Genomic DNA, 27,586 nt, shown 5'->3' with positions numbered 1-27,586 from the left:
TTATAATAAGGCAGATTTTAACTGTGCATTCACCAACAGTCAGCACAATGAATTTTGATGAAATCCTCTCTGTTATCGGAGGCTTTGGGAAGTTCCAGAAGATCTTATATGTGTGGATCTGTCTACCTCAGATCTTTCTGGCATTCCACATGCTGGTCTCAGTCTTCACCGGGGCAGTCCCTCCTCATTTATGCCGCTTTCCCGGGCTCTCAGCGGGGACTCCAGCCTCTTCAAACTTCAGCCTTCTAACCACTCCTGATGGACAACCTGGCCTGTCCTGCAACGTCCCTTTAAACCACAGCAGTGCTGAATCTCTTGGCAATGGACATCCTACTGTGAGCTGCCAGGAGGGCTGGGAGTACAGCAAGGACACATTTCAAAACACTATAGTAACTGAGGTGAGTGAAAATCCAGCAGCCTCTTGGATAAACCCAGATGTGTTCAGCATGCAGATACGGAATGTGGAGAGACTTAACACTTTTATTACAATGGCCTCTGGTGACATTTGAGACAGGGCTGAGTGGGGTTACAGTTGAGAGCTGGACTCATGCAGTGCATGGCCCTCTAGGCATCCCTACATACTTTGATAATGTTTTTGAAACATACACGTGAGGGGCGGGGAGCAGCAGCAGTTACATGACCAAAATGATGTAACTGGACAGGGCACTGTCACATGTGAGTAAGACACAATTCATCTCCAGTAAATACAGTAACTAAGCAGAAAATTAAGAGATCTGCAGTTGATTTAGGACAATCAAGTCATCACTCGATTAGAAGATGTATGTCGGCCTGGAGCATTTTAGCTTTTTATGCTATGAAGGACCTCATTGGTCTGTAATGTTAGTTCTAAAACCTACAAACAAATGCTCTAGCACCTTTTCTTGAGACAAAGTTAAAACTACAAAGTTTATGAAAGGCTGCAGAGTTCTCTCTACCACAGATATCCAGTCGGAGACAATGAGCAAGAGACACACAGAACTTAAAGAATCCACCCATCCATTTTTTTCTGTTACCCAACTCAGAATCACGGTCGGCCTGGAGCCTATCCTACCTGCCATAGAGGGAGCGGAGGGGTACACCCTTGACATGTCACCTGCTTGTCGCAGGGCTAACACAGAGAAACAAACAACCACTCACACTTACGTTCACACCTACAGCCAATTTACAATCACGAATTAAGCTAACCCCACTAGCTGCATGTCTTTGGACTCTGTGTGGACAACCCATGCAAACGCGAGGACAACATGCATACTTCACACTGAAACGCTCCAACCAGATGTCAGATTTGAACCTAGGGCTTCTTGCTGTGACCTTTCTGCATCACTGTGCTGCCCAACTTAAAGAATCCTGAATTCAAATTTATGGGAGAGTGCTATAATGTTTTAAATGACTCCCGAGTTCTTAGAAAAATGTGAAAAATTCATGTTAGTGCCACCACTATCATTAGACCTTATTCTGTGAGGGACATGAACGTCTCCTGCTATCTCGCCGAATTTCATGATGATCACATCCAGTCTTTCTGAGATAGCATGTCCTTGAGTAAAGATTTTGTCTAGGGTGACTGTGGGTATCAATTTGTATTCTAGCTGTTTAAAATCACAGAATTGTCTCCAATCGCTTTCAAAGTAAAACATTTGTACCAATGTGCCACTCACTTCGCCTTCCTGTTTTCCACTGTTTAAGAGTTTTCATGAAACATCTTGCCTTTCTTCCTCCTAGTGGGACCTGGTGTGCGATAATGCCAGCCTGAACAATGTGGGCTCATCTATCTACATGTTTGGCCTTCTTGTTGGAGCGGTTGTGTTTGGACACTTGGCTGATAAGTAAGTTAAACATAGCATACCCATTTCAGAGCACTATTGATGTGAATACAAAGTACTTTACTTTTTTAGGATTTTGTAGTGGTAGAATTTTTTGAGTTTCATTTACTGGAATGACTAACTTCTGAAATCTTTTGTTGCAGATACGGTCGCAGGATAATTATCCTTGTCAACCTGGCTAGCCAGGCTATCTTTGGAGTCGCTGCTGCTTTCGCACCTAATTTCTACATCTACACTGCCCTTCGCTTTATGGTTGGAACATCCATCTCTGGTGTTATCATGAATGCCTTTGTCCTTGGTCAGTGTCCTGCAGTGGTTACACGAAAACCGAAGTTAAACAAGATGCTAAATGTCTTCACTGTTGAAGTGTCAATAGTGCAGATAAAAATTCTGATCAGCACAATATGTGTATTATCCTTTGACCAAGATCATCAACTTATATGACTTGTTGTTGTTCAAAGGAATTAAAAGAAAGGAATTCAAAGAAAAGTTTTCTCACATTACAAAAATATGTTACATTATCTATACTGGCTAGACTGGTGTGGTTTTAAGTACAGTTTTTGCTTCTCCTTCTTTACTTTGAAGATAAATGAATGTGGTGCACAGTGCTTACAAGATTACAAAGCAGTATAAACTAGGGGTGGGTTTTGATGATCAATTTATCAATTAAAATCGATTCTAGCTTAGATAACGTGATATCCATTCATTAAAATCCTGAATCGATTTTTTTAATATAAATTTATTTTGCCCGAAATGCCAGAATCTCAGGTTAAACCGCACAAAATTTCAACAACCACCAAACAGCTAAAACAGTAAATGAGTGCAGGTACACGGATTCTGCACAAAGATGTAAACACGGATCAGAATCATTGAGATGTCGCCTTTCTCACGTGACGGCACGGTCACGGTTGGGGCTGAAAGACAGCTCGCTGATTCTGATGCGTTGGCGGTCCGTGCTTTGTGTTTACGTCCTTTTTGCGCTAGATTTAGAAGCTGTTAGTTTTATCTCTCTCCAAACAATATTGACTGAACCAGCAGCAAAACAAGATCCAAATTACGCTTCACATAAACATCGTCATGAATTCCCTCTTACTTTCGCTGTTTTGCTTCCACCACGATAAAATCACACTTCATGCACAGCTCTCTCTCTCTCTCTCTCTCTCTCTCTCTGTGTGTACTTCAAGAACAGTTTCCCGTCTAAAAATCTGTTTTCTGCATTATTCGCTTGCTTATTACACACAAGTCTACTGTTGTTTACAGCGCTGTCGGCCGCTGTTTTTTGTTGTTGTTCCTTTTACTTACTTCCGAAAAGAAAACCTTATTTCTGCTGTTCAATACTGAACAAATTTAAACTTTTTAAAATTATGCAAAATTGCAAAACGCTTAGCTGTGTGTCTAATCAAACCTCTGTAACTTTGCTCTGCTTCACTTCAGCAGCATCAGGTAATGTTCATATGCTGATTAATGGTTTTCTTTCGTTTTTGATCTACTGCAGAATATTTTTATAAAATCCCAGGCCAGGAAAGTCGCCTTCATGTTTCTCTGTGTTTTATCCTCAGCTACTTTGACACAAAGGCATCTGCTGTGATGCTTACACCTTTGACTAAGTCTCGCAAATGTCAGCTTTCTTTTTATAGATATAAAAATATGGAAATTTACTGATACGTGATCAGAATTATAATATTTCTGACTGTCTGAGGCAAAATTTCCCCAATTCAAATCGAATTGAATCGAATCGTGGATCAAAACGATTCGGGACCTTGTGAATCGGAATCGAATCAATTCTAGAAATCAGTGACGATACCCAGCCCTAGTATAAACCTAAACTAAAACCTGCATTTATAATTACCATTAGATGTTATGAAGGGAGAAAATAGTTTCTTCACTTTTAATTTAACAAGAATGAACACTTGGGCTCAACCACAGTTTTAATGGTGGCACTCCACCATTTTGGCACATGCAGGTTAAATTTGTAAAAAAGTACTAGAGTATGTGTACAGTGACATTTCTAAAATAGAAAGTAGTTTTAATCAAAGACTTCACTGATGTTTTGAGGGCAGTGCTCTATTTATTTATTTTGGTATATCTTTCATACAGTATTTTGTACTGTGTGTCAAGCTTTGTGTATTAATGTGTTCTTACTGCACAGGCACAGAATGGACCGGATCAAAACAGAGGATGTTGGCGGGTATAATCACAGACTACTTCTTTGGCTTTGGCTACATTTTTCTGGCCGGTGTGGCATATCTCATAAGAGACTGGCGTAAACTGCAGTTGGCTATATCCGCACCTGGCTTCCTCTTTATTTTCTACATCTGGTGAGTGTGGAGCAGCCCAGCCTAGAATTTTGATTAGTTTCCAAAAATGATTTGGTAAAAGTATCACAAAGCAAAGAAAGAAGGGAAATAATCAACAACAGACTGAGTTTTTGAACATTGTGGTTCAGAAAATAAAACCTGCAGCCAATGCTCACTGTTGTGGTTTATATCAAATTCCTCACAAGCCATTGTGGTCTTACAGAAAAACACACTGACCTACTTTTGAATTCTTCTTGTTTGTCCCTCACTTTAATACTTTAAAACTACAGTCAATAATAGCTGAATTCTACTAAGATCTTTGAGAGTTAGGTGATGTGACAAGTCATAGCTTCCAATTAAGGCACTGAGAGTCAAGTATGTGTGTAAAGAACAACTATCTGTAATATATTTTTTAGGGTTTTGCCAAAGTCTGCTCGCTGGTTAATGGCCAATGACAGGACAGAAGAAGCATGGAAACTGATCCAGAAGGCAGCGCAGATAAACGGGAAGCCCCTCATTAAAGACCTGGAGATGTGTCAGGTACAGGTTAATTCTGTCTCTTACACATGAGCTTTTTTTTCTACAGCTGTCATTATAGAATAACAAACAGCAAACACTCAAAACTGACATTGAGTGTTGTGCTGACAGATGTCTGATGGTGGGCCACTAAACCTACTAATACTAGTCTACTACTACTACTCATGGTCTTACTGCACACTAAGGTCTCTATGTCATTAAAAAACTAACTCATTGAAAAATTTAAGAGACCATAAAAATTTAGTTTGTTCATCAAAGATCTAAAAAGCTTTTTTTTTCCTACCACCAAATTTTAGGATTAGCCTGTATGACATAGATCTCAGAAAATTAATGTTTTAGGATTAAAAAAAACCAGTTTGTCACATTCTAAATATTTAGATACGTCTAAAGCTGAGATCATTCTGTTACTGGACTCTTCGTTCTTCATATTGATTAGACACTGCATTTGTCTTTTTGGTCTCCCTAACATGCACAGTACTGCAAATAAACTGATGATGTCTGGAATCTTATCAAGTGTAAAAGTACAATCAGGGATGCATCACTAAAACCTTGAAAGTTTGAAAATGTTGAAAAACCGAATACATAGCAAATTTAGAAACCACCGAAAGGAAGTGAGTAAGCATGTTTTTGTCATTTTGGTGATAGAGTCTTAAAAAAATAAGTTTCTCTTCCTGTCGTGAGCTGAAATTATGGAACTTGCCATTTCATGTTGCTGACTAAGCAGTTCTTAGTATCCTTAGTAACACATGTAGCACTGGCCTTATTAACAGTCCCATCAAATTAAGTAGCTTCATTAAGTAGCTGTCCTACATGAGTGCTTAGATGATCATTATAGATTTCCAGATATTCATTTCAGCTTTAAGTAAACACCTAAAACAAAAATTGCCAAATTCAGTGAGCAACAGCCGCATAACTGTTTTGCCAAAGCAAACAGTCTTGGGCCTTACAGATGAAAGACACGTGGAAAAATTTCCAAATGTAATTAAATCTGTCTCTCTCTCACTATTCCGGGGTGAGCTTTGACAAACTACAGCAAATGTTATTTTTTTTATATGAGCCTTATGACAACAAAGAAAAATGATATTATTAACTGTCACAGTGTGCGGATGCAGACTGTGTGGAGTGAAGAGGAGGGCCCAAATGCAGACACGCAAAAACAAAACTTGATTCTAACAGAAAACCTGCCGTTTATTATGACATTATTGAGCAGTACGAAAAATAGAAGGGCAAAAATAATTTGAAGCTAAGCAATAACCTAAAACTGGGCAAAACTTGAAAGAAAACATGAAACATCCTAAACATGAAAAAACCTGGCAAGGACAAAATAAACATGAAAAAAACCTTAAACGTGACAACTTGGCACAAATCCACAAAGACCTGGAAATATGGCATAACGTGGCAGGACAGCAGACGATCGGACAACGAATGAATGAAGACTCAAAGATCAAATGCACACAGGAGATGATCAAGGAAGTGGAAACACATGGGGAATCAGCTGACTGGAATAAACATTATGATGCCACTGGGGAAGTGAAAGTAGACACAATGAACATGGGACACTAGACCTCTTCAAAATAAAACAGCAAACATAACGGGACGCAGACATGAAACACATGAAGGGCGAGGGAGACTTAAACACAGGGTTGAAGACACAAGGGGAATCTAAGAAACAATGAACTATAATGGCAACCTAGGCATAGTAGAAATGACCTTAGATAGCCGAATGAACTTAAACATAAACCATAAACAGTAAAATATATTAAAACTTAAAACGCTGGGTGAAATGACCCGGGATCATGGCATTAACCTAGTTTTAAAAAACACTTCCCAAATTTGATCCAACAGAAATGAAGTACAACAATGCTACATTGTAGTCATGGCAATACCTGGTGGAAGAGATAAAGTCTTTGTGGTTGGTCGCTAGCTGATGTTCAGTCGCTGTTTGCCCCTGTAATGTATTTACCACTCCGTCATTTGTAAGTCACCAGTATCCTGCAAGGAGCCACTGCTGAAAAAGGTTATCTCGCCTACCTGCCCAATTCGCATCAATAAGTGGTTATTTTCCCATCTTCACTGGAAGTTGCTGAAACTCATTGACTCTGTGTGATCTTGTTACTCCCTGTGTGAACAAGACTTAAATGGTGCTCCTCTGATGCTGATAAAAAAGGACGAAGGTGCCAAGTTGTCCCCACTTTGCAAGGTTGCCAACAACTTGTCACTGAACGTGGATGTAGCCACTTTAACATCACCCACTGCTTTTTGCACTTTGTTTTTTGAAGCCTGAATAGTACCGTTTTGGAGGATTAAATTGACAAGGGGGTAAAGTGCTCAGCTATCAGTTTGGTTAAACTCTACAGCATTAATTAGTGCTAAGAAGCTTAATAAAACTTCCAAGTCTAGCAAAAACATGAGTTTTTTGGTTCTGCATAGTACACTGCACAGACATGATGCCCTTAAGGTTCTTTATTAAAGTTGCAGTAGGCTCTTGAAAGTGTACATTTTCCTGGAGTCAGATTAGAAAAAAAATAAAACTACAGATTTTGAAGGTGTTTTGTTTTCATCTTTTTTCCTTAATGGTAGTCTAAAAATGCAGTTTGGCTAGTAAATGTGCTCTTTGGCCCTGGGATTAATGGGGTGTCTATAATACAGGGCATTTCAAGAGCTTTTAAATTCCCCATTTTGCATGAGTATGATCAAACGTATATGGAAGCCCATTTCCGCCACCAAAAAAAAAACAAAAACAAGTATCTGTAACTCAAAATTTCGAGTTATTTTCTTGAAATTTTGAGTTACTAATTCGAAATTTCGACTTGTTAACTCGAAACTTCGAGTTATGTTTCTCAAAATTGCGAGTTAATAACTCGAAATTTCGAGTTAGTTCTGCCAATCAGTAATCTACGTGAATGAGGTCACTTTCTTGTTACCCGGAAGCATATGGCGCAGAGTAACGTGCACTCAAAACCGGATCGCAACAAATTGGCGCTTTCGCGAGTACGTTTGCTGATAGTAACGCCATGTGATTCAGCTAATAACACAAGCATTTCATCATTTTTGAAGCCACGCTGAAAATAATCAGCAATCTGTGCATTCATGGCTGGATGTAATACCGGTAGCTTAGCTGTAGCATTTGTACCTGAGGGCTTCAGCTTCCGGGTAACAAGGAAATGATGTCATCCACGTAGATTACTGATTGCCAGTGCTAACTCGAAATTTCGAGTTACTTTTCTCAAAATTTTGAGCTAATAAGTCAAAATTTTGAGAAAATAACTTGAAATGTTGAGAAAATAACTCGAAATTTCGAGTTATGGATCCTTTGTTTGTTTGTTTTTTGTGGCGGAAACGGGCTTCCATAAACGTATATACACTAATATGAACTTTAGAAATATCTGGCCTGTAGAGAGAAGTCTGCCTCTGAAGTAACCCAGTTTAACATCTAAGCATCTTGTGGAGCTTTTCTTCATCTTTTGTTAGAACTGAATTTGTCCTGTAGAATATGCAAAATCTAGTCATTACTTACACCTCACAGGTTTTAAAAGAAAACTTGCAAACAGAATCTCTTTTTTGTTTGCTCACTGTCATCTGCAGTTTCAGCAAAAAACATATGTAAAACTACAAAAACCACAGGCGTCTGCTCCATGAAATATCTCTGACTTTATTGAATGTGCAGTAAATCTTTGTGTCCCGATGGCAGTCTAAGGTTTATGTGAACCAGCTGCTGGGATGGTCATATAACCGCACATTTCCCATTTTTTTTCATGTTACAATGCAAGAAATCACTGACTAAAATTTGAAGCCCTGCTCATGGTCTCAGAGACTCACAGGTTTTGTCAAAAGTCTGTGTGAATCAATTTCAGACAAGCACACATACAGCGTCATCTGTCAGCAGGAGCCAGCCGTCTTTCACCATTACTGGAAAAGTGCACAGGCTCAGTAAAAATAAAACACAAATCAACTACTGGATTTGCACAGAAGCTCATCTCAATGTATTTTTACACCTTGTGCATTTCTTTTTTTATTCAGTGCTACTAAACATAACTGTTTCCACACAGACAGCTCTGCTAACGTGCTGCTCATGCTACGCTCTTTATACAGACGTGGCTTTCCACTCAGCTGTAGTGTTGTAGGTAGGAAGGTAATTAAACACAGCTTAGAGCAGATATCATTAAAGCACTAGAAGCAAAGATAAATAATGTTTCATTACAAATGAATGTCAAGCATAGTTTTTATTAGCAGTGAGAATATTCCCTCTATGACACTGGTATTCTATTTTCATCCTCCTCTGTTATTCAGGAGCCACTACTTATTTTCATGTGTTTTTTGATAAGTGGGTATCATTTAAACATGCAAACTATTCAAACAGAACTACTGAACATATTTTGCACCCTCAACCACAGACACTGATACCTATTGTCTTGCTCGTTTCACAGCAGGTCTGTAAAACCGAAGAGAAAACTGTGGCGAAGAACAAACACTCGTTCCTTGACCTTGTTCGAACACCAAGAATGAGGAAGCACTCTCTGATTGTCTTTTATCTGTGGTGAGTATAAGCACATGTTTTTTTCAGTCAGAGTCAGACTCAACACAAGACTGCTCCTGAGGGTTCACGCTTATCATCCACATCCCCATCTCTGCATGTCGGCCTTCAGTCCTGTCTAAGGGGACCTTTTAAACTCTCAACAGGGGCTGAAGAGTCTGTCTGAAACATGGATTTGGGAAAGCAATAAGGACAAATTAGTGCTATAAGCTCAATCAAATTTCAAACAACAACAGAAAAAATGACCATGGGAAAAACAAATGAGTAAGCTTGTCTTGCTTCTAAATACTCGAGCCTTATTTATCCAGGAAAAATGTAACATCTGAACAAAATCTCCATGTAAGACCTATTTGAATTTGAACTCAAAACAAACAAATAAATCAAACTTATTTGATATACTTCATAACATGGCTGAATATTAGCACTTAGCTCATGCTAATGCCAGCGAGCTAATTTTGGTAAATCTGTATTTCTGGGACATAAAATGAAATTTTGGCTAGCAAAAAAATACTGGGCTTAAAATAGACTTACAGTAGAAAGAGAACAGCTGAAATAGCAGTCAGGCACCTAAATATTTAAGGTCGAACTGTGAGCTTATCAGCTAATAGTAGTGTTGGCTTGCTAACCTATATGTAATGCACTTTGATAGCATCTCTGGCACATCTTTGCTAACTGATGTCACACAGGTTGCGAAAAACAGCAAGCCACGACTAGCTGGGATGTGCAGTCCATGAACCAAGTCACAGAGAGCTTATCTATAATCAGTGAAACACTCATTAGCTCACTGGGTTAAAACAACATTAAAGCTGGAAAAACCCCTCGAGTAATAAAGCCACACCACACTGTGTGCACAGTTTTACTTTTGGCCCTAAAAAGATAGAGGAAGCAGTTTGGAGTTTTGTGGCTCTTCAACATTCCCGACAGTCTGGAATTTTGCTTTTTGACAGTTTGTTTTTCTGCCTCTAATCTGATTATGAAAAGCTACAGTGGAAATATCATTATTAACAAGACAACAAAATATAATATCAACCAGCCTGAAGGATTAGTACTCAGAACTTAAACTTGATATATCATAGTAAAAACTCCACATATAAAAAGGAATTGGCAGTTACCCTTCTCACTCAGGAAAAAAAGGAAAAACTGGACCAGGATCCGAGCCTGTGGAACTAGTTTGATTCTACTTACAGTTGAGGTGAAGCATTAAGACTTATATCGTTCCTAAGGGCTAAATGTCCTGTTAAAAATATAAAGGATGTCCTGTCATATCACATTTTTCATGACTAAGGATGAGTGCCTTTGGTTTTCGCACCACGGAATTCTCAAATGTGAATCCATCAGTGCAATAAGGGGTTTATTCACTGCAGCCCTGCTAAAATATCCATGTTTACAGATAGTTCTTACTGACAGTCAGATGAGGAACAGTTAACCCTGTGTTTTTTTATACATATTGCCCTATCGCACAAGCATCACAGTCATCAAATAGCTTTTATTGATGCATTTCCTATTAATTGAAATGCGGATGTTGCTTTAGTCGCTGTTCCTGTCGAAACACGAGATAGTCATCTGTGCCCGAGCAATAAACTCTTTGTTTTTGTCACTTCAAGCTTTTCCATTTGCTGTTTTGATGCTATAATCAGAATCAGCTGACCTTACTCTGCATTTCTTTCATACTGGCCACATATCTGGCGTGGATGGTGATTGCTTAATTGTACCAAACAGTGAATTGTACCAAAGTGGATTTGCAGTGTTACTCCAAGCAGGCTGCAGGCTGATTTTTACAGCCAGTAAATGTAAAAATGATGCAGAAAGTACAATGTGCAGAAGATGGACTACAAAATGCGCAACTTAATTCACCACAACCTGTTCTACCCCCATTGTTTTATGTGGGGCATTTAAATGAGAACCACGCGTGAAAGATAAGGTAGGAATTTTAGAGAAAAGGGAAACATGTAGAGCCACTAACGTCTGCAGCAGCACAAAGCCTCCTTTTGACTTTAAAAAGCAGTTGGATTTACAAAAGAAACACAGTCTCAGTTTGTGACTAAATGAGTCACGCAAATGTGGCACACAATTCCCTGCAAATTTCAAAACATCTAATAAAAAAAACAACTTATGTCTTATGCTTGTTGTGTTTGTTACAGCTGCAACTAGGAGAGTTGAGTTTTTTAGGAGGGAGAGGTTATCGGAACAAGTATGTAATCTGCACTTTGGCTCAAAGTTATGTCAAAACTCTCTGTCTAAAAACTCTTCACTCAGTCCTCCTGCTCAGTGTTTAGATGCGAACCCCACTTAGTGCTCCTCAGTAACACAGCAGAAATGAACTGAACCGTCACTTATCCCTTGTGATCATACTAAAGGCTGCAATACAGCAAAGTGCATTACTAATTTAAACCAAATTATACGGAACCTTAAACAGACTTTGATCAGTTAACAGAGTTCATAATCTTTAAAGAGCAATTCTACATTCTTCATGCAGCAACAACCTAACGAGGTTTTCCTTCCAGCGTTGTGATGTTCAAAGATCAGCCTTGTTGTTAAAACTCTAAATATATCAGCAGGTTATGAAAAGGAAAATGCTGTTACAGTTTACATTTCCATGAGTTGCTCCACTTTGTTGATGCTTTAGATCCTTTTTCTCGAGTTTTCGAATGGTCAGTAAAGATAAAGCGGTTTAGTTGGCTGTGTTGAGATCAGAATTTTGCTGAAGAACTTACTCACATGCTCGCAAGAGAAAAAAATGGGGGTTGAATCAGAATAATACAAAGCGACCGGTGACCTGTCGCCGGTGTCACAAATGACATTTCAGTTTGCTGCCTCTTTCTATTGTCAGATTGTGACAGGGGAAAAAAGAGAATTCTGGGACTGCATGGCACTTCTTTCCTTAGTATTTAGAGAGTTGGATCAGTCACTTCTTGGTCACTTATCTCAAAGACTAACAGCAGTGGGAATTATCTCATTTTTCCATGAACAACAAGTAATACGTTCAAAGGTATCAAAGGAATGACATTTACCATGACATTTCCCTCCAAGCTGAAGCATTTCTTTCTTTCTTTGCTCCTACATTCTCAGGTTTGTCAATGTCCTTGTGTACTATGGCCTGTCCCTCAACATTTCTGACTTTGGAATGAATATATACCTGACTCAGATGATTTTTGGTCTGGTTGAGATGCCTGCACGCACAATCACCCTGTTCACCCTGAACCGCTCCCGTAAGATCTCCCAGCTAGCTTTCTTAGCAGTTGGAGGCACTGCCTGTCTGCTCACCATCTTCATCCCCGATGGTAAGAACACACGCTCAGGACATCTTAGCTCGACTGTGTATGATTAACTCTTTGCCCTACTTGTTCTAAAAATGTAGTCTACAGCTTTTCTCGCCATCCTTTTATCTTCTTTTAGATTTGTCTGTCATCAGAACGGTTTTGGCCATGATTGGAAAGTTTGGAATCACAGCCTCTCTGTCTATTATTTATGTGTATTCTGCTGAGGTGTTCCCTACTGTTATAAGGTGAGTGTTACCCTCCAAACACCCTGGAGTCTTACAACACAAAGAGTTCCTTCACTAACTAAAGCTAAACATGTTCTGGCTAGCAATTTCACTTAAACAGGCTGTGTTATTATCAGAACTGTGGAGTCTTCTAAAGGCAGCTGCTAATGGTGCCACAAAAGCAGTTTGACTGGAGGCAGTCAGTGATTGTTACCTAATGGTATTTTATGAAACACAAAACATTTTTGGCAAGTTGTTTCTGGAATAATTTTCCAAGTTTTTGACTGTATTACCTGTATTACCATGGTAAGGTAAGAAAAAAACATCAACATGTGTATCTGAAGATATATATAATATAATCCATATTATAATAAATAAATTAAATCAAATATATATATATATATATATATATATAGAGAGAGAGAGAGAGAGAGAGAGAGAGAGAGAGAGAGATACATATATATATATGTTTAAAAAGTCTTAACTTGGAAACATGACTTTTGGTGTTTCTTTGTTAGCTCATCCAAAAATCCACTTATTCAGCCCATGAAGAGTTCTTTCATTAACTACATCACTATATCAAAGCCTGGGTAAAAGGCTTATCAGGCTTATAGAAAGGCTTCGTTAGCCAAAATACTTACCAACAGCAAACCAGGTTTTAGATGTATGGCACACAGGATTACTGGTCGAACTGTCTGCAGAGCAGTTTTGAGACTTGTCCCATTATGATTAATGTTGAAATTGTTTACATTTATTTTTCGGAAGTGCTAGATTAAATTTAATACGGCATGGTTTAGGAAAACTTAAAAAAACTATCCCATGATACTTAAAGTATCTCACTCATCTGACTAACTAGTGTTAGTGTTAGAGTTGGTTTTGCTAACGAAGTTTAGAATGTGGTTAAAACGCTGCAACTTTCCTGTTAAAAGCTTTCCTTTACTTCAGGCGTATCAAACATAAGCCCCGGACAGACTTCTATTTGGCTGACAGGATACTGGAAGGGGAGGATGACAGGAAAAATGTGAAGGAGGACATAGATTTTGGACTGCATTTGGGTTATGTTTGATAGCTTTTTTATTTGTGCTAACATATTTCTTTCAGCTATTACATCAGCATTTCTTTATAATGTAGAAAAACTGAGACATACTATTATTAAAGAGGATTTAATGTATAGTTGAACATATTTACACTGGCAGGAAGAGACTTTAAGGCCAATAACGAGTTTAACATCCCTACTTTAGATAGATGAAAATCCCACAGGACTGAACATTATTATAACCTAAAACCGACCTCCCTAACCCTATATAGGTTTCTGGTGATCTGGTGAATTTAAGCACTTATAGATTTACCTTGTTGCCATAAATACCAACTGGAATTATTTAGATATCATTAAAATAATGTCTTTATGATCATTGCTGGCTGTATCTTAATCCTGTGAATGCTGTTGTCATGTATTACAAACATGTGTTCATTCTGACGCATAAGGAAATCACTATATCTATATTAAATTGCAAGAATCCAGCTTTGTTCCATTTACTAAGATGGATTCATGCATGATTTACATTACATGTTTGTTATTAAGAGTGTTCACAGACAAGAAAGGTGGAATAGTGTAAGTGAAAATATAAGGTATACATTACTATCTATAAATACAGAGTGAAAGTGAGAGCGAGAAAGCAATAGCTGTAATGGAAATTAAGTGCAGAAACGACCCCCCACAGAAAAGACAAATGCCATAAAGACATTGTCTGATAAGAAATCATTAACCAACAATGGCACTCAGAGAGTGCAAACCTCTGTCAAGGCAGCTCTCTCTTGGTACAGTACTTACTTTTAAGGGAAATGATTTCTGGATGCAAACTATAATGTGATATTTAGAATCCCCACACACTAGTATTTGTTTCCTAAATTTTACCAATACAAAAAAGGCTGGAGAATTTACATTTTTAAAGACAAAAGATATTTCATCAAAGTCTGACCTAATTTGACCTTGAAGAAGAGGTCAGAGGTCCAAAGTAATGCAATATTTAGTATATATCATCCCTTTATGCTTAACTGTTGTCAGTGCAAACAGTGGTGGTAAGAAGCATAGTTTTAAATAGCACTATTATCACTTTGAATTTCAGGTCACTCTATTGACCTTGAAGGACTGGTAAGAGGTCAAATGTGACATGATATTTTAAATCTTTATACAGTACTTTCTATGTGCTGACAATAAATACATACATACATAGTTTCTAAGGTATGACTCCTTTTTTTTCTCCAATAAATCATCATGTTGACCTTGAAGACGTCAGTGGATGTAAACCACATCTTGATGGATTATTCACATGACCCAACTCCACACACCTAATAGATTTCATCAGAATTTATTCAAAACTTTATGGCAGGGGTTGCAAAGTGTAGACAGAGATCACGCTGATATCCATAATAAGCACCTGTAACCGGGCCCTTTGTATTCATTGTATTTTTCAGACAAAATGGGATTGGTATAGGCTCTATGTGTGCTCGCACTGGTGGCGTCTTGGCTCCCATGATGTACCTTCTGAGGGGGATCAGTCCTCACGCTCCCATGGTTCTGTGTGGCCTCTGTCCCCTGTTGGGTTCAGCCCTCACAATGCTGCTTCCTGAGACGGCCAACAGGCCGCTGCCTGATAGCATTGAAGACGTTGAGGGATCCAATCACAGGTTTGACTTAACTGTTGACTTAACCTGAGCAAGATCATCATAGGTGCTGATCCTAACCCTATATTTTGAAGAAAGGCAAAATTTTCATTTTTAAATAATGAAAATTATTGCTGATCTGTGTCACTTTGATTGCCAAAACTTAGGAGAACAGTTTGATCAAAAAATGTATATTCACATAGCCTAGGGGTAAGGTTAGGGTCATCTCTGAAGCCAGTAATACCAGCAAAATGAAAGAGAACTGAGAATTGGTCTCAGACAATTTCATCTTGCTTTTGGTTAGAGATGCAAAATAAGAGTGCTATGTAAGTAAATGTAATCAAATACTTGCTGCACCAAGGAGGCTACAGTGTTGCCTGGAGCCACATCAAGAAGCAGCACATGCATCTTTTTTGTGAGCAATTCCATGTTTTATCAGAATTATTATCTGCAGTGTCAAGAAACAGGTATGAAATCATGGGGAAGAAAAAGAGAATTAAATATGACGGTATAGATCTTTCTTTGATCAATAAATGTGCGTAAATGTACGTACCAGTACGTACATTTGCTCGGCCACCAGAACTTTTACTTCCAGGAAGTTAGAAAAGAAAAGTGGCTTTATATATATATATATATTCCCTCTCGCCCCTGTGGACGGTCTCTTTATCCTATCCAAGCTCAGGTCTTCTACCAGAGCCCTGGGAGCTTGTGCCTTTAGATGTTGAAGGAAACTGTACTCAATGACACGTTGACTTTCTTTGCGATTTCTCTGTAGGAAAGACCTGTATTTTTAGGTGTTATGATGGTCTGTTTCCCTTCCATTGTTAATTGCCTTTTTCCCATCATTTTTGTAGCAACACACTACTTCTATAGTACAATACTGTTCATCTGATGCTCACGAAGTTATGGTACCACAGTGTGTTCCAACACTGCTTTTACAAAGACAGAGGGGGGTGTAAGTAATCCAGTAAAGTTGGAACGCCTGTAGGAATTAGTAGAATCAACCTCCATTGCTTCAGAACAGTTTTAAATTATTAACCCATGTTGTTTTACCTGAAAACGCCCTTTTTGTTTAATTCTGAAATGTCAGGTAATTCTATTAAAATTGTTGTTTTTTTTTTTTAAAAAAAGCATCAATACCACCAGCACTATCAAGGAGTCCATTACTTTCTTCCTCTTGCAGGGTCTATATGTGCCTGTAGATCTGAGGGCATCTTCTCCAAAATTCCATGCTAAGCAGCGATTTTTTTATGACCTTCTAAAAAGTGCCCTCTTTTTCCTTTATTAGTGAGGAGGACAGCTGTCTTAAGCCAGCCATCTTCAATAACTCTATGAAGACCATCAACATCTGCAACACCAGTATGGACTGAAACACAACCACAGACCACAGACATTCTGTGTGTTTTCTATGACTGGTCTAGTCTATGCTTCCAGTGGAAGTCATGATGAGACTTAGGTCCTGTAAGTCACCCTAACTCTGAAGATTTATATCACAGTTTTTATTTCATTTGTTTTCAAATACATTTCTAGGTCAGTGTGTTATATTAGATTTTTTTGTTGTTTTGATATGGTCTCACCAAGTGTTATACATTGGAAAGGTTTATTCTTTTTTTTTTTTTTTTTTTAAACCTGTCCCGTTTGGTTCTTTTGCCATCAGAATTATTGTCTAAAGGCGAAGAAAGATGCCCAACGGATTTACTTTACCAAATGGACCATCCCAGCCTTGCCGTAATGGTCCATTTGATTTACCTTTTATTGTTTATTTTATTTTATTATTTTTTTTTTACTTGCTCGATACGGGACAGGGGAAAAAGTTTATTCTGAAATCCATTTGGAGTCCTCAACAAGACACTGGTGCCATGGCAGATGCACTCAATGAAAGATTTGAACAGTCACAGCACCTGTTCGCTACATTAAAGCATACCTGAATATTTCTGCTAAAGTTTTTTGAACATACTTTCATATTACATGAGTGTGACTGTGAGCACATACTGCTTGGAACATGCTATTGAGAGATATATGGCTTTGGACTTACAGTCTAGAAACTATTTACACTGCTTCACTTGTTCCACATTTTGTCATGTCACATCCTTATTCCAAAATGGATTAAATTAATTTTTCACCTCAGAATTCTTCACACAAAAGCAAAGGGACAAATTGAAGTTTGCTTCAAATTCTTGCAAATTTATTAAAAGTAAAAAATAAATAAAACATGTCAGTAGGTATCCAGCTCAGTACTTTATTGAAGCACCTTTGGCAGCAGTTACAACCTCAAGTCTTTTTGAGTATGATGCTACAAGCTTGGCGCAGCTTTTTTGAGCAGTTTCTCCAATTCTTCTATGCAGAACCTCCATCTAGTCAACTGGGGAGTTTCTCTGCACAATGGTTTCCTCCGGACATAATGTTTGGCTTTTAGTTCAATCCTTGTTTCAGCAGACCAGAGAATTTTGTTTCTAGTGGTCTGATTTAGCAAACTCAAAGTAGGCTGTCATTTGCATTTTGCTAAGGAGTGGCACAGGTCTTTCAGGTCTCCATAGGTTTAACTTTGTCATTACACGGTATTGTGTGTAGAATTCTGAGGTGAAAAATGAGTTTGATCCATTTTGGAATAAAACTTTAAAATTAGAAATGTGGAACAAGAGGAGCACAGGACAACAGGATGCACAGGATGCACAGTAAAACTGCATTAATGTATTATGGTTTTTTGTTTGGTTACGTTGTGGCAGCTCAGCAAGGTGTGAATGCAACGCTAACATGGCATTACCTCCAAAACTGTTAGCAAACAGTTGCTAGTTTATGCTGATATAATGTAATATTGGCATTGTTAGCACATTAGCATAAGCAATTAATTACATCTGCTTGATGAATGCCCAATATCCAAAAAGAGACTTAAAGACACTGTAGAGCATGGATGGGCTATGAAATACAATGAATTCATGGGTTTATCTCTATAAGTGGTCTGTTTCTGGTCTGGTGTTTGGTCTGCAGTTTTAATTATTGCTGCGTACATACACAGGCACGTACGTAAGCTTACTTTAACATTGTTTTGTCTTGGTGAAGTGAATGCTACAGTATGCAGTGAATGTTTTGAACAGTGTTCTAACAGTCTTTTATAAGCAGTTTGCACAAAGCCAGTTTCATTTAAAAACAAAAATCCTAGTTTGCTATGGAAGAAGTAGTGCTAGTCTATGGTCAGTGTCTTCACAGGATAATGGTGTGCGAAGTGTGGGAATGGGTGATGTTAAACTGCACTCATGTTTACAGTAAGAAGCAACAGCAGCAGCAGCTGTGTTTGAGGAAACGCTGACACTTACTGGTGAACAGTGAGTGTCACATCGGTTCTGACAGCTTAGTGACAAATACTTGAAACACAATATTCAAACATTGAAATGTTTTGTAAGGCTCTTACATGCATTTATATACAGCTGCATTGTTTTTGTGTATTTTTGTATTGTTTTGACTTTGCAGAAGAGAAGTCTGAATGAAGCTGTTATGTTTTTTACTGACTTTCTTTGTACAATAAACGTTTGTTTGGGGAATTTATTCTGTGGAAGCTCATCAGTCATTAGTAAGAAGTGGAACAAATCATGTAGGAGAACTAGCAGAAAAGGTTAGGAATTAACCCTTGGCTAATGGTTTGACACATAAGACTTTCAGAGTGTTGCTGGAAGACATGCTGCCATCAAAGAATGATTAAGATTGAGAACAACAGCAACAACAACAATTTTTGCCAAAAAATATGCTCACGTAGAAACCTGTCAAACAGGTTCAGTGACTACTCTTGAATGAGAAACAATAAACCAGTAATCCATATTTACATAATATACATTTTCATTCATTGCCAAAGTCTACTTATCCTTCTTAGGGTTAAGTTTTGAGTGAGCATGGTGGTTTATAAAGGCAGGAACATAAGAAGAGCCACGGACACTTAATATCCTAGTTAATTACTAGCAGTAATGTACTAATGACTCTAGTTAATTGCATTGCACTGCATTTATTTCGAAGGTAAGGGATAATAAGGGAGACTAAGACTTTAAAATCTATCAATATTTTCTTCTGCTTCTTTCATGCTATTACTTGGAGGAACATGGGGTTCATTCATGCAACATGTGTATTTTATACAATTTCAAATATCTGCTGTGAAAACCATCTATGAAGTAGACATAAATAGAGATGTTCTATAAAGAACATCCAGAAAATAAGAGTGTTTTTAGGCCTTTTTTATCATTGGGAGAAAGATTTGACTTCTTGTTTAAAGAGGCCCGCATTTCCATTGGAAATTAGAAAAAATATAAAATGACTAAAATAAAAATAAAAACTAGATTAAACTAAAATAAAGGTGCAGCTGTGTGGCTGGTAGGATAGGCTAGAGTCATTAAGAGACCAGACAACAGAAGTAACAAGAGCTAAGGACTAAACACAACTTTAATAACTTAACTAAGAGCTCCCAACAACAGAGAATGCTTACTACAACAAATAAAGATTCAGTCCAGAAACACAAAAAAGTTTTTTCAACACAACCAGTATTGAGACTGTGAAACGCGTTCCTTCTGAAATTGTTGTATTTGTATTGTAACACACACTTAGAACTTTTTAAATCTACCCCTGGCAACCAATTAAAAATATATTATTAGATTAATATTATATTAATTTTTAAAAAGGAATAAGTGAAAATCTAGAAATAAGGAAAATAATCAACTAAACCCAATCAAAACCTAATAGCTGGGGTTTAGACCATGGCCATAACGGCTGTGAAGTCAAATGGGTAAGTAAGAAGTGAAATAAAACTATTTGACAGAAGTTTAGGTGGTAGTTTACCTACCACCAGGGGGCGCAGTGATGCTGTCAATTAAGCTGGTGTTTCTTTTATACCAGCGGTCCCCAACCTTTTTTGCGCCACGGACCGGTTTATGCCCGACAATATTTTCACGGACCGGCCTTTAAGGTGTCGCGGATAAATACAACAAAATAAAACTAGTACCGGTACCGAAAAAAGAAGATTTATTCATAACACACGTGAAAAGACCCAGGAAAACCGAGTTAACGATAAAAACGATAACAAAATAACGCTGAAAACCGATAAAAACCCTGAAAACCATACATTTCACACCTGAGCCTCAACTCTCGCGGCCCGGTACCAAACGACTCACGGACCGGTACCGGTCCGAGGCCCGGGGGTTGTTGACCGCTGTTTTATACGACATACATCAATATTAAAGAAGAATATTAATTGAAACCAATTAAAAAAAATTTAATAATTACTTAAGGCTTTTTGTGTGTGTGAGAAGCCCAGACCTCCCTCTCCCCAGCCACCTTCTCCAGCTTGTCTGGGGAAACACCAAGGTGTTCCCAGGCCAGCCAAGTGTAACAGAATTCCTCATCTTTTCCCCAGTAGTATTCCATAACTACTGAGTTTCTATTAGACACATAAATGCTCTATTCCATAAGTAAAGCATTCATGTTTCTGGGCCTTTGTGAAAGATAAGGACAGAGCAGATGAGGGTTCCAGGAGTGTTTGGGACAGGACAACACCCAATTAATAATATCAACAAACAAGCAGGCCAAGCCTAACCAGCTAGCTGTAACTTATTTATGATGCCTGAATCTAGCCACGGTTAATCTGCAATGATGCTGGGAAGGGGTGAACTAGGGGTGATTAGTATGTACTAATGTCTACAATATTACACTTGTGTATATTAGCATGAACTGATGCAGCTGGAGCATTATAATGCTAGGGTATTGACAGATAAAGTTGTTGTGACCCGACCATACTGGATTTTGGTGACTGTACATCATGTATAGTCAATGTAGTGTCACAAACATGTTAGGTGTGGTTTGTTATCTGAACTAGTGACATTGTAATGCAGTCATAAACAATTGTGACATGACATACTTTTATGATGTTATCAAGACCCCAAAAATGAGACCGCTGAACTCAACATGCCATTTACTCTAGTCCCCTTGCTAAGATAGGTGATGAGCAGAAAGACAAAAGTTCCTTGATGTATGGGATGTCAGGGCTGCCTACATAGAAGCATGTAAGTAATGCTCAGTGTGTTACTCCATCCTGCCAAACATGAACAGCTGTAGGATATAAGTTGAAAGGAGCTGGCAGAGGGTAGAGTGGCTGTCATCACTGACACATCAGCCTTAAGACATCAGACATCAACTGGAAAGCAGAAACCTAAATTAGCAAAGGGTATAGAACAAGACTAGACCACTGTCCTGATTCCACATTTAGCCTGTTTCACTGCATTCCCATTTTTATCCACCCTGTTTGTAGAAAGGTCTACAGAATGCATTTTTTTAGTGCAGTTTTCATCCTGGTGTGGAACACTTAACTATTTCTTCATCCTCTTGAGGACATCTAAAGGTGTGTGACTAGTCTAGATATGCTATGTATCCCTTGGTGCAGTCTGGGAGAACGGTGCTCTGAGATTGTGCATTATCAGGGTTGTTGTTATAGGCAATTTGGTCCCTATATATTCATATCAAGAGCATAATCTAAATTTCTGGCAATAAACCACACACGTTCTTAACCGGCACTAGACTATGCCAGAGCTTGCTCTTTGTCAGTTCTATTAATAACAGATTACCTATGCAAAGCAAGTGGAAGGTATCTGGTTTGGTGGCCTCATGGTCTCATCTTTGCTTTCTGCAGATGATGTGTCCCTGCTGGCTTTGTTTAGCGCTGACCTCCATCTGAAACTGCGACTGGGGCTGTTTGTACCTAGGTGCAAAGCAGCAGGGACAAGCATTAGCACCTCCATGTGTGAGGCCACGGTGCTCAGCAGGAAAAAAAATGAAATGGCCTCTTTGAGGAGACTCCTTTCTCTGCTGATAAGCACTAGAGGAGGTTTGGCATAGAATAAGTAGTAAAAATTGGAAGGATTCTACCACCTGACAAAAAATTAGGCGTTTTTAAGAACTGGCTATGTATAACATCACTGACTCATGGCGGTCTCTGGCACAGATTTACGTTTGTAAGTATGGAAGCCCGAGGGACTTTTGTCTGTTTTTTTTTTAAGTTTGTTGGGAAGTCCTTGAGTATCTGAGCTACCCTTTCAACATTTTCAAAGAAGCATGGATGGCAGTGGGTCCGTTTCATTTGTTGTTCCAGTAAGTCAGCCCAGTGAGCTACAATATCAGCAGATATTATAGCATATAGGTCAAATAAAGATAAGGATATTACACAGAATAAAGAACTAATCTCATTAGCTTTTCATGCTAATTTAGTCAAAATATAAGTAAATACAACTGAATAACTGTTTTTTAATGCCGCTATACCCATGGAAGATATTTCTACTGTTACATTTTAGCAAATATTTATATTATTTTGTTTTTAAAAGAAGAAGCAACTAAAGGAAAAATAATAAAAACTGTGTTAAATTAGCCATGTGGCTGCTGCTGTTGCATCAAAGTGCTGCTCCATGTGCAGACAAAAGATGGCGCCTTCACAATATAACAAAACAAACAAACCTCCACAGCATCCCAAACAGCTGTGTGTCTCTTCTTTTGTAAAGTCAAACACTTCATGGCAGGTCATTCACCTTGCACTTTATGATATAAAAATCGATTTTTATTTTAAATTTTAACAACAAAAGCCCCACATTATTTCACTGTCTCTAACTATTCCCAAATGTATTTTATTTTTGCCTTATTGAGCTTTAACAGGCTAATAAAAGACTGTAATTCAATAACTTCGGTGTAAACAAAATTTTTCTCGAAGTGTGTCACGATGAAATGTTCGTCGAAGAAATCTATATACGGACAGTTCCCTGTTCCGCCTCCAAAACCTTTCCTCTCCTCGGATTGGAAGGACGTCCTATCAGTCAAACCGCCGGGTTCGTTATGTGCCCTTCGAAGCTTCTGAAAAAATACGGATTTTTAACTATCGATTATTCAAACGCCACAATAAGAACACCAAGGTATTAAACAAGTACGAAACAAACGTGACAAGCTTCACAAATTAGACCAGCGTTTAGTCAGTGTTTTTTTATTTGAAAAATAACCAACGGTCATCTACCACTCCAGAAACAACATTAAATGAATTTGCAAACACATTCATCACCGTAACTTTTTAAGTCTTACGTCCTCTGAGTGTAGCACTAAACAGAAGATATTTAGAATGTCACGGAGTTTCTTTCTTTCTTTTTCCCCCGTTCTACCATACAAATGATCCATGTAGTCTTCTTTCCCCTAGTTTGTCTGTGCCGACAATATCCGATGGCTCGTGAAGGCATCAGCCGTTTCATTGTGGCCCTGCAGAGCCAACGCCATCACACTGAGCGGCTACGGCGAGCAGGACGGCGACAGCAGGGCCACCATAGCAGTGCAGTCTTTTATTACTGTCACATTATTTTATTATAACGACCATGGAATATAGCGCTGCGGACTATTAGACGTCTCTGAACTGGTAAGTGACACCGTTTTTTCGTTTCGCTCATCATTCTCGCTCCTGCTTCCCAAACCGATTGAATTACTTTGATTTTTTTTTTTTTGCTTTTTTGTTTTGCTTTTCCCCAGGTGATATTATTATTGACGTTTTTGAACGTAAACGTGCTTAGCCCGTTCGCTAGCTCCACCGCTCAGTTTGTATGGAAAGGCTAAGGTGAGCCTGTTTGAATGTGATAACCGGTTTATATATGGTAGAATAAATATACACACATCCAGTATGTACAAGTGGGATGAAGAAACAGCACCCGAAGCTAATTAAACAAGTAGGTTATCCACAGTCACCGATGGAAACCGAGCCTCTGACATGCAGGGGGCTTCAAAGCATCTTGACGCATTCGTTTTTGATCCACTCCAGCTCGCTTGTTTACCATTCCCCCTCCCCTTTTTCTCCCATCCTCAGCAGCAGCAGCAGCAGCAGCCTCTCCATTGATGCTCAGTGAAGTCAGATGAAGGACATAACCTCACATGATTCAGTGGCTCTGTTTTCTGCCATGCTTTTCCTGTGTGTGCTTCAGGGAGAAGCCTGGCTGCTCTGTTTACTTTGAGGACCGGGCTGCATTCGTGCACGCAGTGCCATGCAGCTGTTCGAGTGTATTCGCTTCTTGTTAATGCCGATCCAAGCAATCTCTGTCTCTTTCAGAGGTTGGTTGGAAAGTCTTTTTTTCCTACTTTCCATCGGTGACTACTTTCACTGTACCTGTGGATTTTTATGCTCTGTGCCGATGATGTTGTTTGCATTTCAGGCTGATTTCTCCCTCCTTTACTTCAGTAATTGGGGTTAAACACTCATCACCTCTATTTCCGTTTAAAACAATGATGGGCATCCCTCCATCTATTGACTTCAGACCATAAAACTGCATACCTCTGAACGGCAGCCATACGTTCCCTGTGTTTTGATAGCAAAATGGGTGCAGTATATATATATGTGTCATTAGCAATCCTTAATGAATGACCCTCTATTTGCAGAGTTGTAATCAATGTGTTTTTGGTGGCACTTAAAGGGAAAGTGCAGAAACTAGAGGGCCTTGTAATGTGTGATTTTATTTTGTTTTTTTAGAAGTACTATTATGGCCTGTTTGCAGAAAGGCAGCTTCCTCTGGTTTTGAGCATGCCAGCAGCTGGTGTGCAGCTCCTCCGCCTGCACTGAGTGCAAGATTTCTGCAGTAGGAGGAAGAAGCTGGGATGTGGTCTGCTGAGTTTAGGTTCTGCAGGTGCACTGTGTAAAGGCACAGTATATGCATCTGAGGACGGATGTATCTCTAGGATGATATCAGATATCTGCTCACAGCTAATAGTCTTGGAAACAGAGCGTTGGAACCAGAGTGCTTTCAGGTTTTTTTCTGCTGATCTAAATCATTACTGTAAATCACCATAAATATTAGTTTTACCAATTTTAAATTAAACATTTGTTTAACATGCCAGTCTTTGTAATAAAGTTCTAGATTGCACATGTCGCCGTCTGACTCGTTGCTGAGTTCAGGGCTGCTTTTTTTAATACTCTGTCTTAACCAAATCAGATGAGACATGCACATCGTCCCTGATGGAAGTCACTCATGTTTAGTGAGGCAGCTTTAAACAGCTTGTTTTGCCAGGAGATCTGATCAGGCAGGTTATCACACAGAGGTGATCAGGTCAGGAAAACAGGAGAAGATGAGTGTTTGCAGTGAATTTTGCCAATAATAAACTGTGGATAACTGCAGTCATAGACTAGTGCTTTCGCCTCAAGCTTCCAAAGATTGAAGATTAAATCTAAACTAGTGCAAAATTTCACACAGAAGTCGATTCTGTCTGCGGCGGACAGGGATGTGCGCAAAAGGAGACACACCCACATTTTGTTAAATGAAAATAAGGGTAAAGCCCTGTTGTTGTCTTTGCACTGTATTTGGCTGCTTCTTTGGCAATTCAAGCAATTCATATTGTTTGTCCCATCAGCCTACATTAAATAATCTATAATATCAGTATGTTTTAATATCAGCTGTGTGCAGTGGTACAGTACACAGTGAAACAAGACAGCATTTCTCCAAGACCATGGTGCTACATATAACATACAGTCAGCACGGGGCTACATAAAGCGCAAAGCGTGCAAAAATTGCCAAAAAACACGCAACAATGACAGTGGGTTGTGCAAAAAGACTGAGCAACTCTCCAAACTATGTGTGAAAAATGCAGTTTATTAAACAGTTGCTTATGCATGCACCAAATTCCTGTCCAGCAAACTTCTCAGAGGCTGTTTGGGTAAAAACCTGGCTCAGTGAAGCCACACACACTTAGGGGTGCAACATGGCCCAATAGTGTTGATGTTTCTGTATTTATGCTGTGGTGATAATGCTGCATGATTGTGATCAGATGACAGTGTCTTGAAAAGCTGGTGGAGTTTTTATCAGAAGTTTAATGTTTGATGAACGTGCTGCAAGTGACTATTTGTCTCTTTAATGGTTGTCACTAACCTTCCAGTCAACATTTCATAGAAAATTTCATGATAATCTAGAAGTTTTTCAATTTTAGGAAATATTTTGGACACTGATTTTGTGTGCTTACAGAAACTGAGTGAAAGTACAGGCTTTGATTTTTGCAGCTCTTCATTGTAAAGTTTGCACTGAACTACGCTGAACTGAACAGCCTGAGAGACGCAAGAAGCATTCACTGCTGTAGCAGTCTCTAGCCTAACCCTAATGTGCACATTATACTCTCTCCATCTGCAAGTGTGCTGGGATCCGCGTGATGTAAATTTCATCAACAGACAGTAAATGTGACCGCTCGGAAGTGGAATTCCGTGGGGAACTTAGATTATAACAAGAATGACTACCCAGCCATGGGGTCTCCAGCTGTCCATATCCACAGCAGAGTATAATGTAGGCTTGCCCTTTTTGGCATAAATATGATTGAAATTCATAATTAACTACATTATAGCATTTAAGAATATCTGTTCTGAAGGAAACAACATACTGTAGGACCCGTGTACTGTAGGTACTCCTATATACACAGCTGATCCCAGTTGGTAATTTTAGGCTCTTGATTTAACTTAATTGCTGGAGGGTTAATTAACTGTGAGACAGCTCGAGAGCCTAATTGGACTGCTCCTGTGGTGATTTGAATCAAACACACCTATGAATTTAAGATCTCATTTCACACTTGAAGCATATCCACAGACGCACCAGGAGACAAAACACAAATATTTATTGATCAGTTTTGTTCATTTTCTTCAGGGTCTAAAAAGTGAAGCCAAAGTAAAAGTTCTTAAACCCATATTTTTTTACAACATGTGGGGGGAGACTCCTTTCTGTTCCACTTGTGTGGAGTTCAATAGACTTAAGTAAACACTTTCTCAAAGATTTAATGGGCTCAGTCACTGTTTTCATATCATACTGTATAAAAGATGACGTTTATTTTATGCATTATGATAGTTATCAGAGTTAGAAAGAGGATTATCCTAGGATTGGTCTTGGAATAAGGACTAGATTGGTATGAGGCTGGTCAGTCAGAACTGGCCTCTGCTCATTATATCTAAGGACAGCAGAATCACTGAATCATGATACCATAGTAATTCTGCTGATTGTATCATGAGAGTATTGTATGGTAAGTTGCTCTATCATTGCAGATGAAGCTGATAGTATGAAATTAGCCTGGGATTTGACCCACATAGGACCAGATTGAATGTCCCCTGATCAGTAAGTGTGACTGTCATTCACTTGTGTGACTTTATTTATGCTGCTTGCTTCATGTATGGTACCGTAATGATGCACTCTCATTGTGCTTAGTGTTCCTGTTTGAGGAAGGTGTTCGGGTGTTATCA

At 38.7% G+C, this 27,586-nt stretch overlaps 2 protein-coding genes across 5 annotated transcripts in view; both read left to right on the top strand.

The window, feature by feature from the left end:
- Positions 1–47: 47 nt before the first annotated feature.
- si:dkey-119m7.4 (uncharacterized protein LOC560629 homolog) lies at positions 48–16,852 on the top strand. Its single transcript, XM_063495934.1, has 10 exons — positions 48–398; positions 1,720–1,823; positions 1,964–2,118; positions 3,970–4,138; positions 4,534–4,657; positions 9,085–9,191; positions 12,258–12,469; positions 12,585–12,693; positions 15,148–15,360; positions 16,625–16,852. Exons 1-10 carry the CDS (start codon positions 48–50, stop codon positions 16,704–16,706), a joined length of 1,626 nt encoding a protein of 541 aa, XP_063352004.1. The 3' UTR covers positions 16,707–16,852.
- Positions 16,853–23,598: 6,746 nt separating this feature from the next.
- The window catches only part of fynb (FYN proto-oncogene, Src family tyrosine kinase b), a 78,891-nt gene continuing 74,903 nt past the window's right edge, over positions 23,599–27,586 (top strand). For 2 of the 4 annotated variants that reach the window (XM_063496552.1, XM_063496554.1), the window contains exon 1: positions 23,600–23,752. The gene's annotated coding sequence lies outside the window, so the exon portion shown is untranslated. Of the gene's footprint in view, positions 23,753–24,413; positions 24,436–27,586 lie in introns of those variants that run through there. The other 2 variants (XM_063496556.1, XM_063496553.1) reach the window with 2 other exon arrangements.

The sequence above is a fragment of the Pelmatolapia mariae genome, linkage group LG15, assembly GCF_036321145.2.
Source record: "Pelmatolapia mariae isolate MD_Pm_ZW linkage group LG15, Pm_UMD_F_2, whole genome shotgun sequence".
NCBI lineage: Eukaryota > Metazoa > Chordata > Actinopteri > Cichliformes > Cichlidae > Pelmatolapia > Pelmatolapia mariae.
The sequence above is the reverse complement of the archived record's forward strand: the minus strand, read 5'-3'. Positions and strand labels throughout refer to the sequence as shown.

Excerpts from the sequence above, each read along its gene's own strand:
- si:dkey-119m7.4 (XM_063495934.1), top strand. The coding sequence starts at position 48 with ATGAATTTTGATGAAATCCTCTCTGTTATCGGAGGCTTTGGGAAGTTC. Across the intron at positions 2,119-3,969 it reads CATGAATGCCTTTGTCCTTG|GCACAGAATGGACCGGATCA; the intron begins GTCAGTGTCCTG and ends CTTACTGCACAG. Across the intron at positions 4,658-9,084 it reads AAGACCTGGAGATGTGTCAG|GTCTGTAAAACCGAAGAGAA; the intron begins GTACAGGTTAAT and ends GTTTCACAGCAG.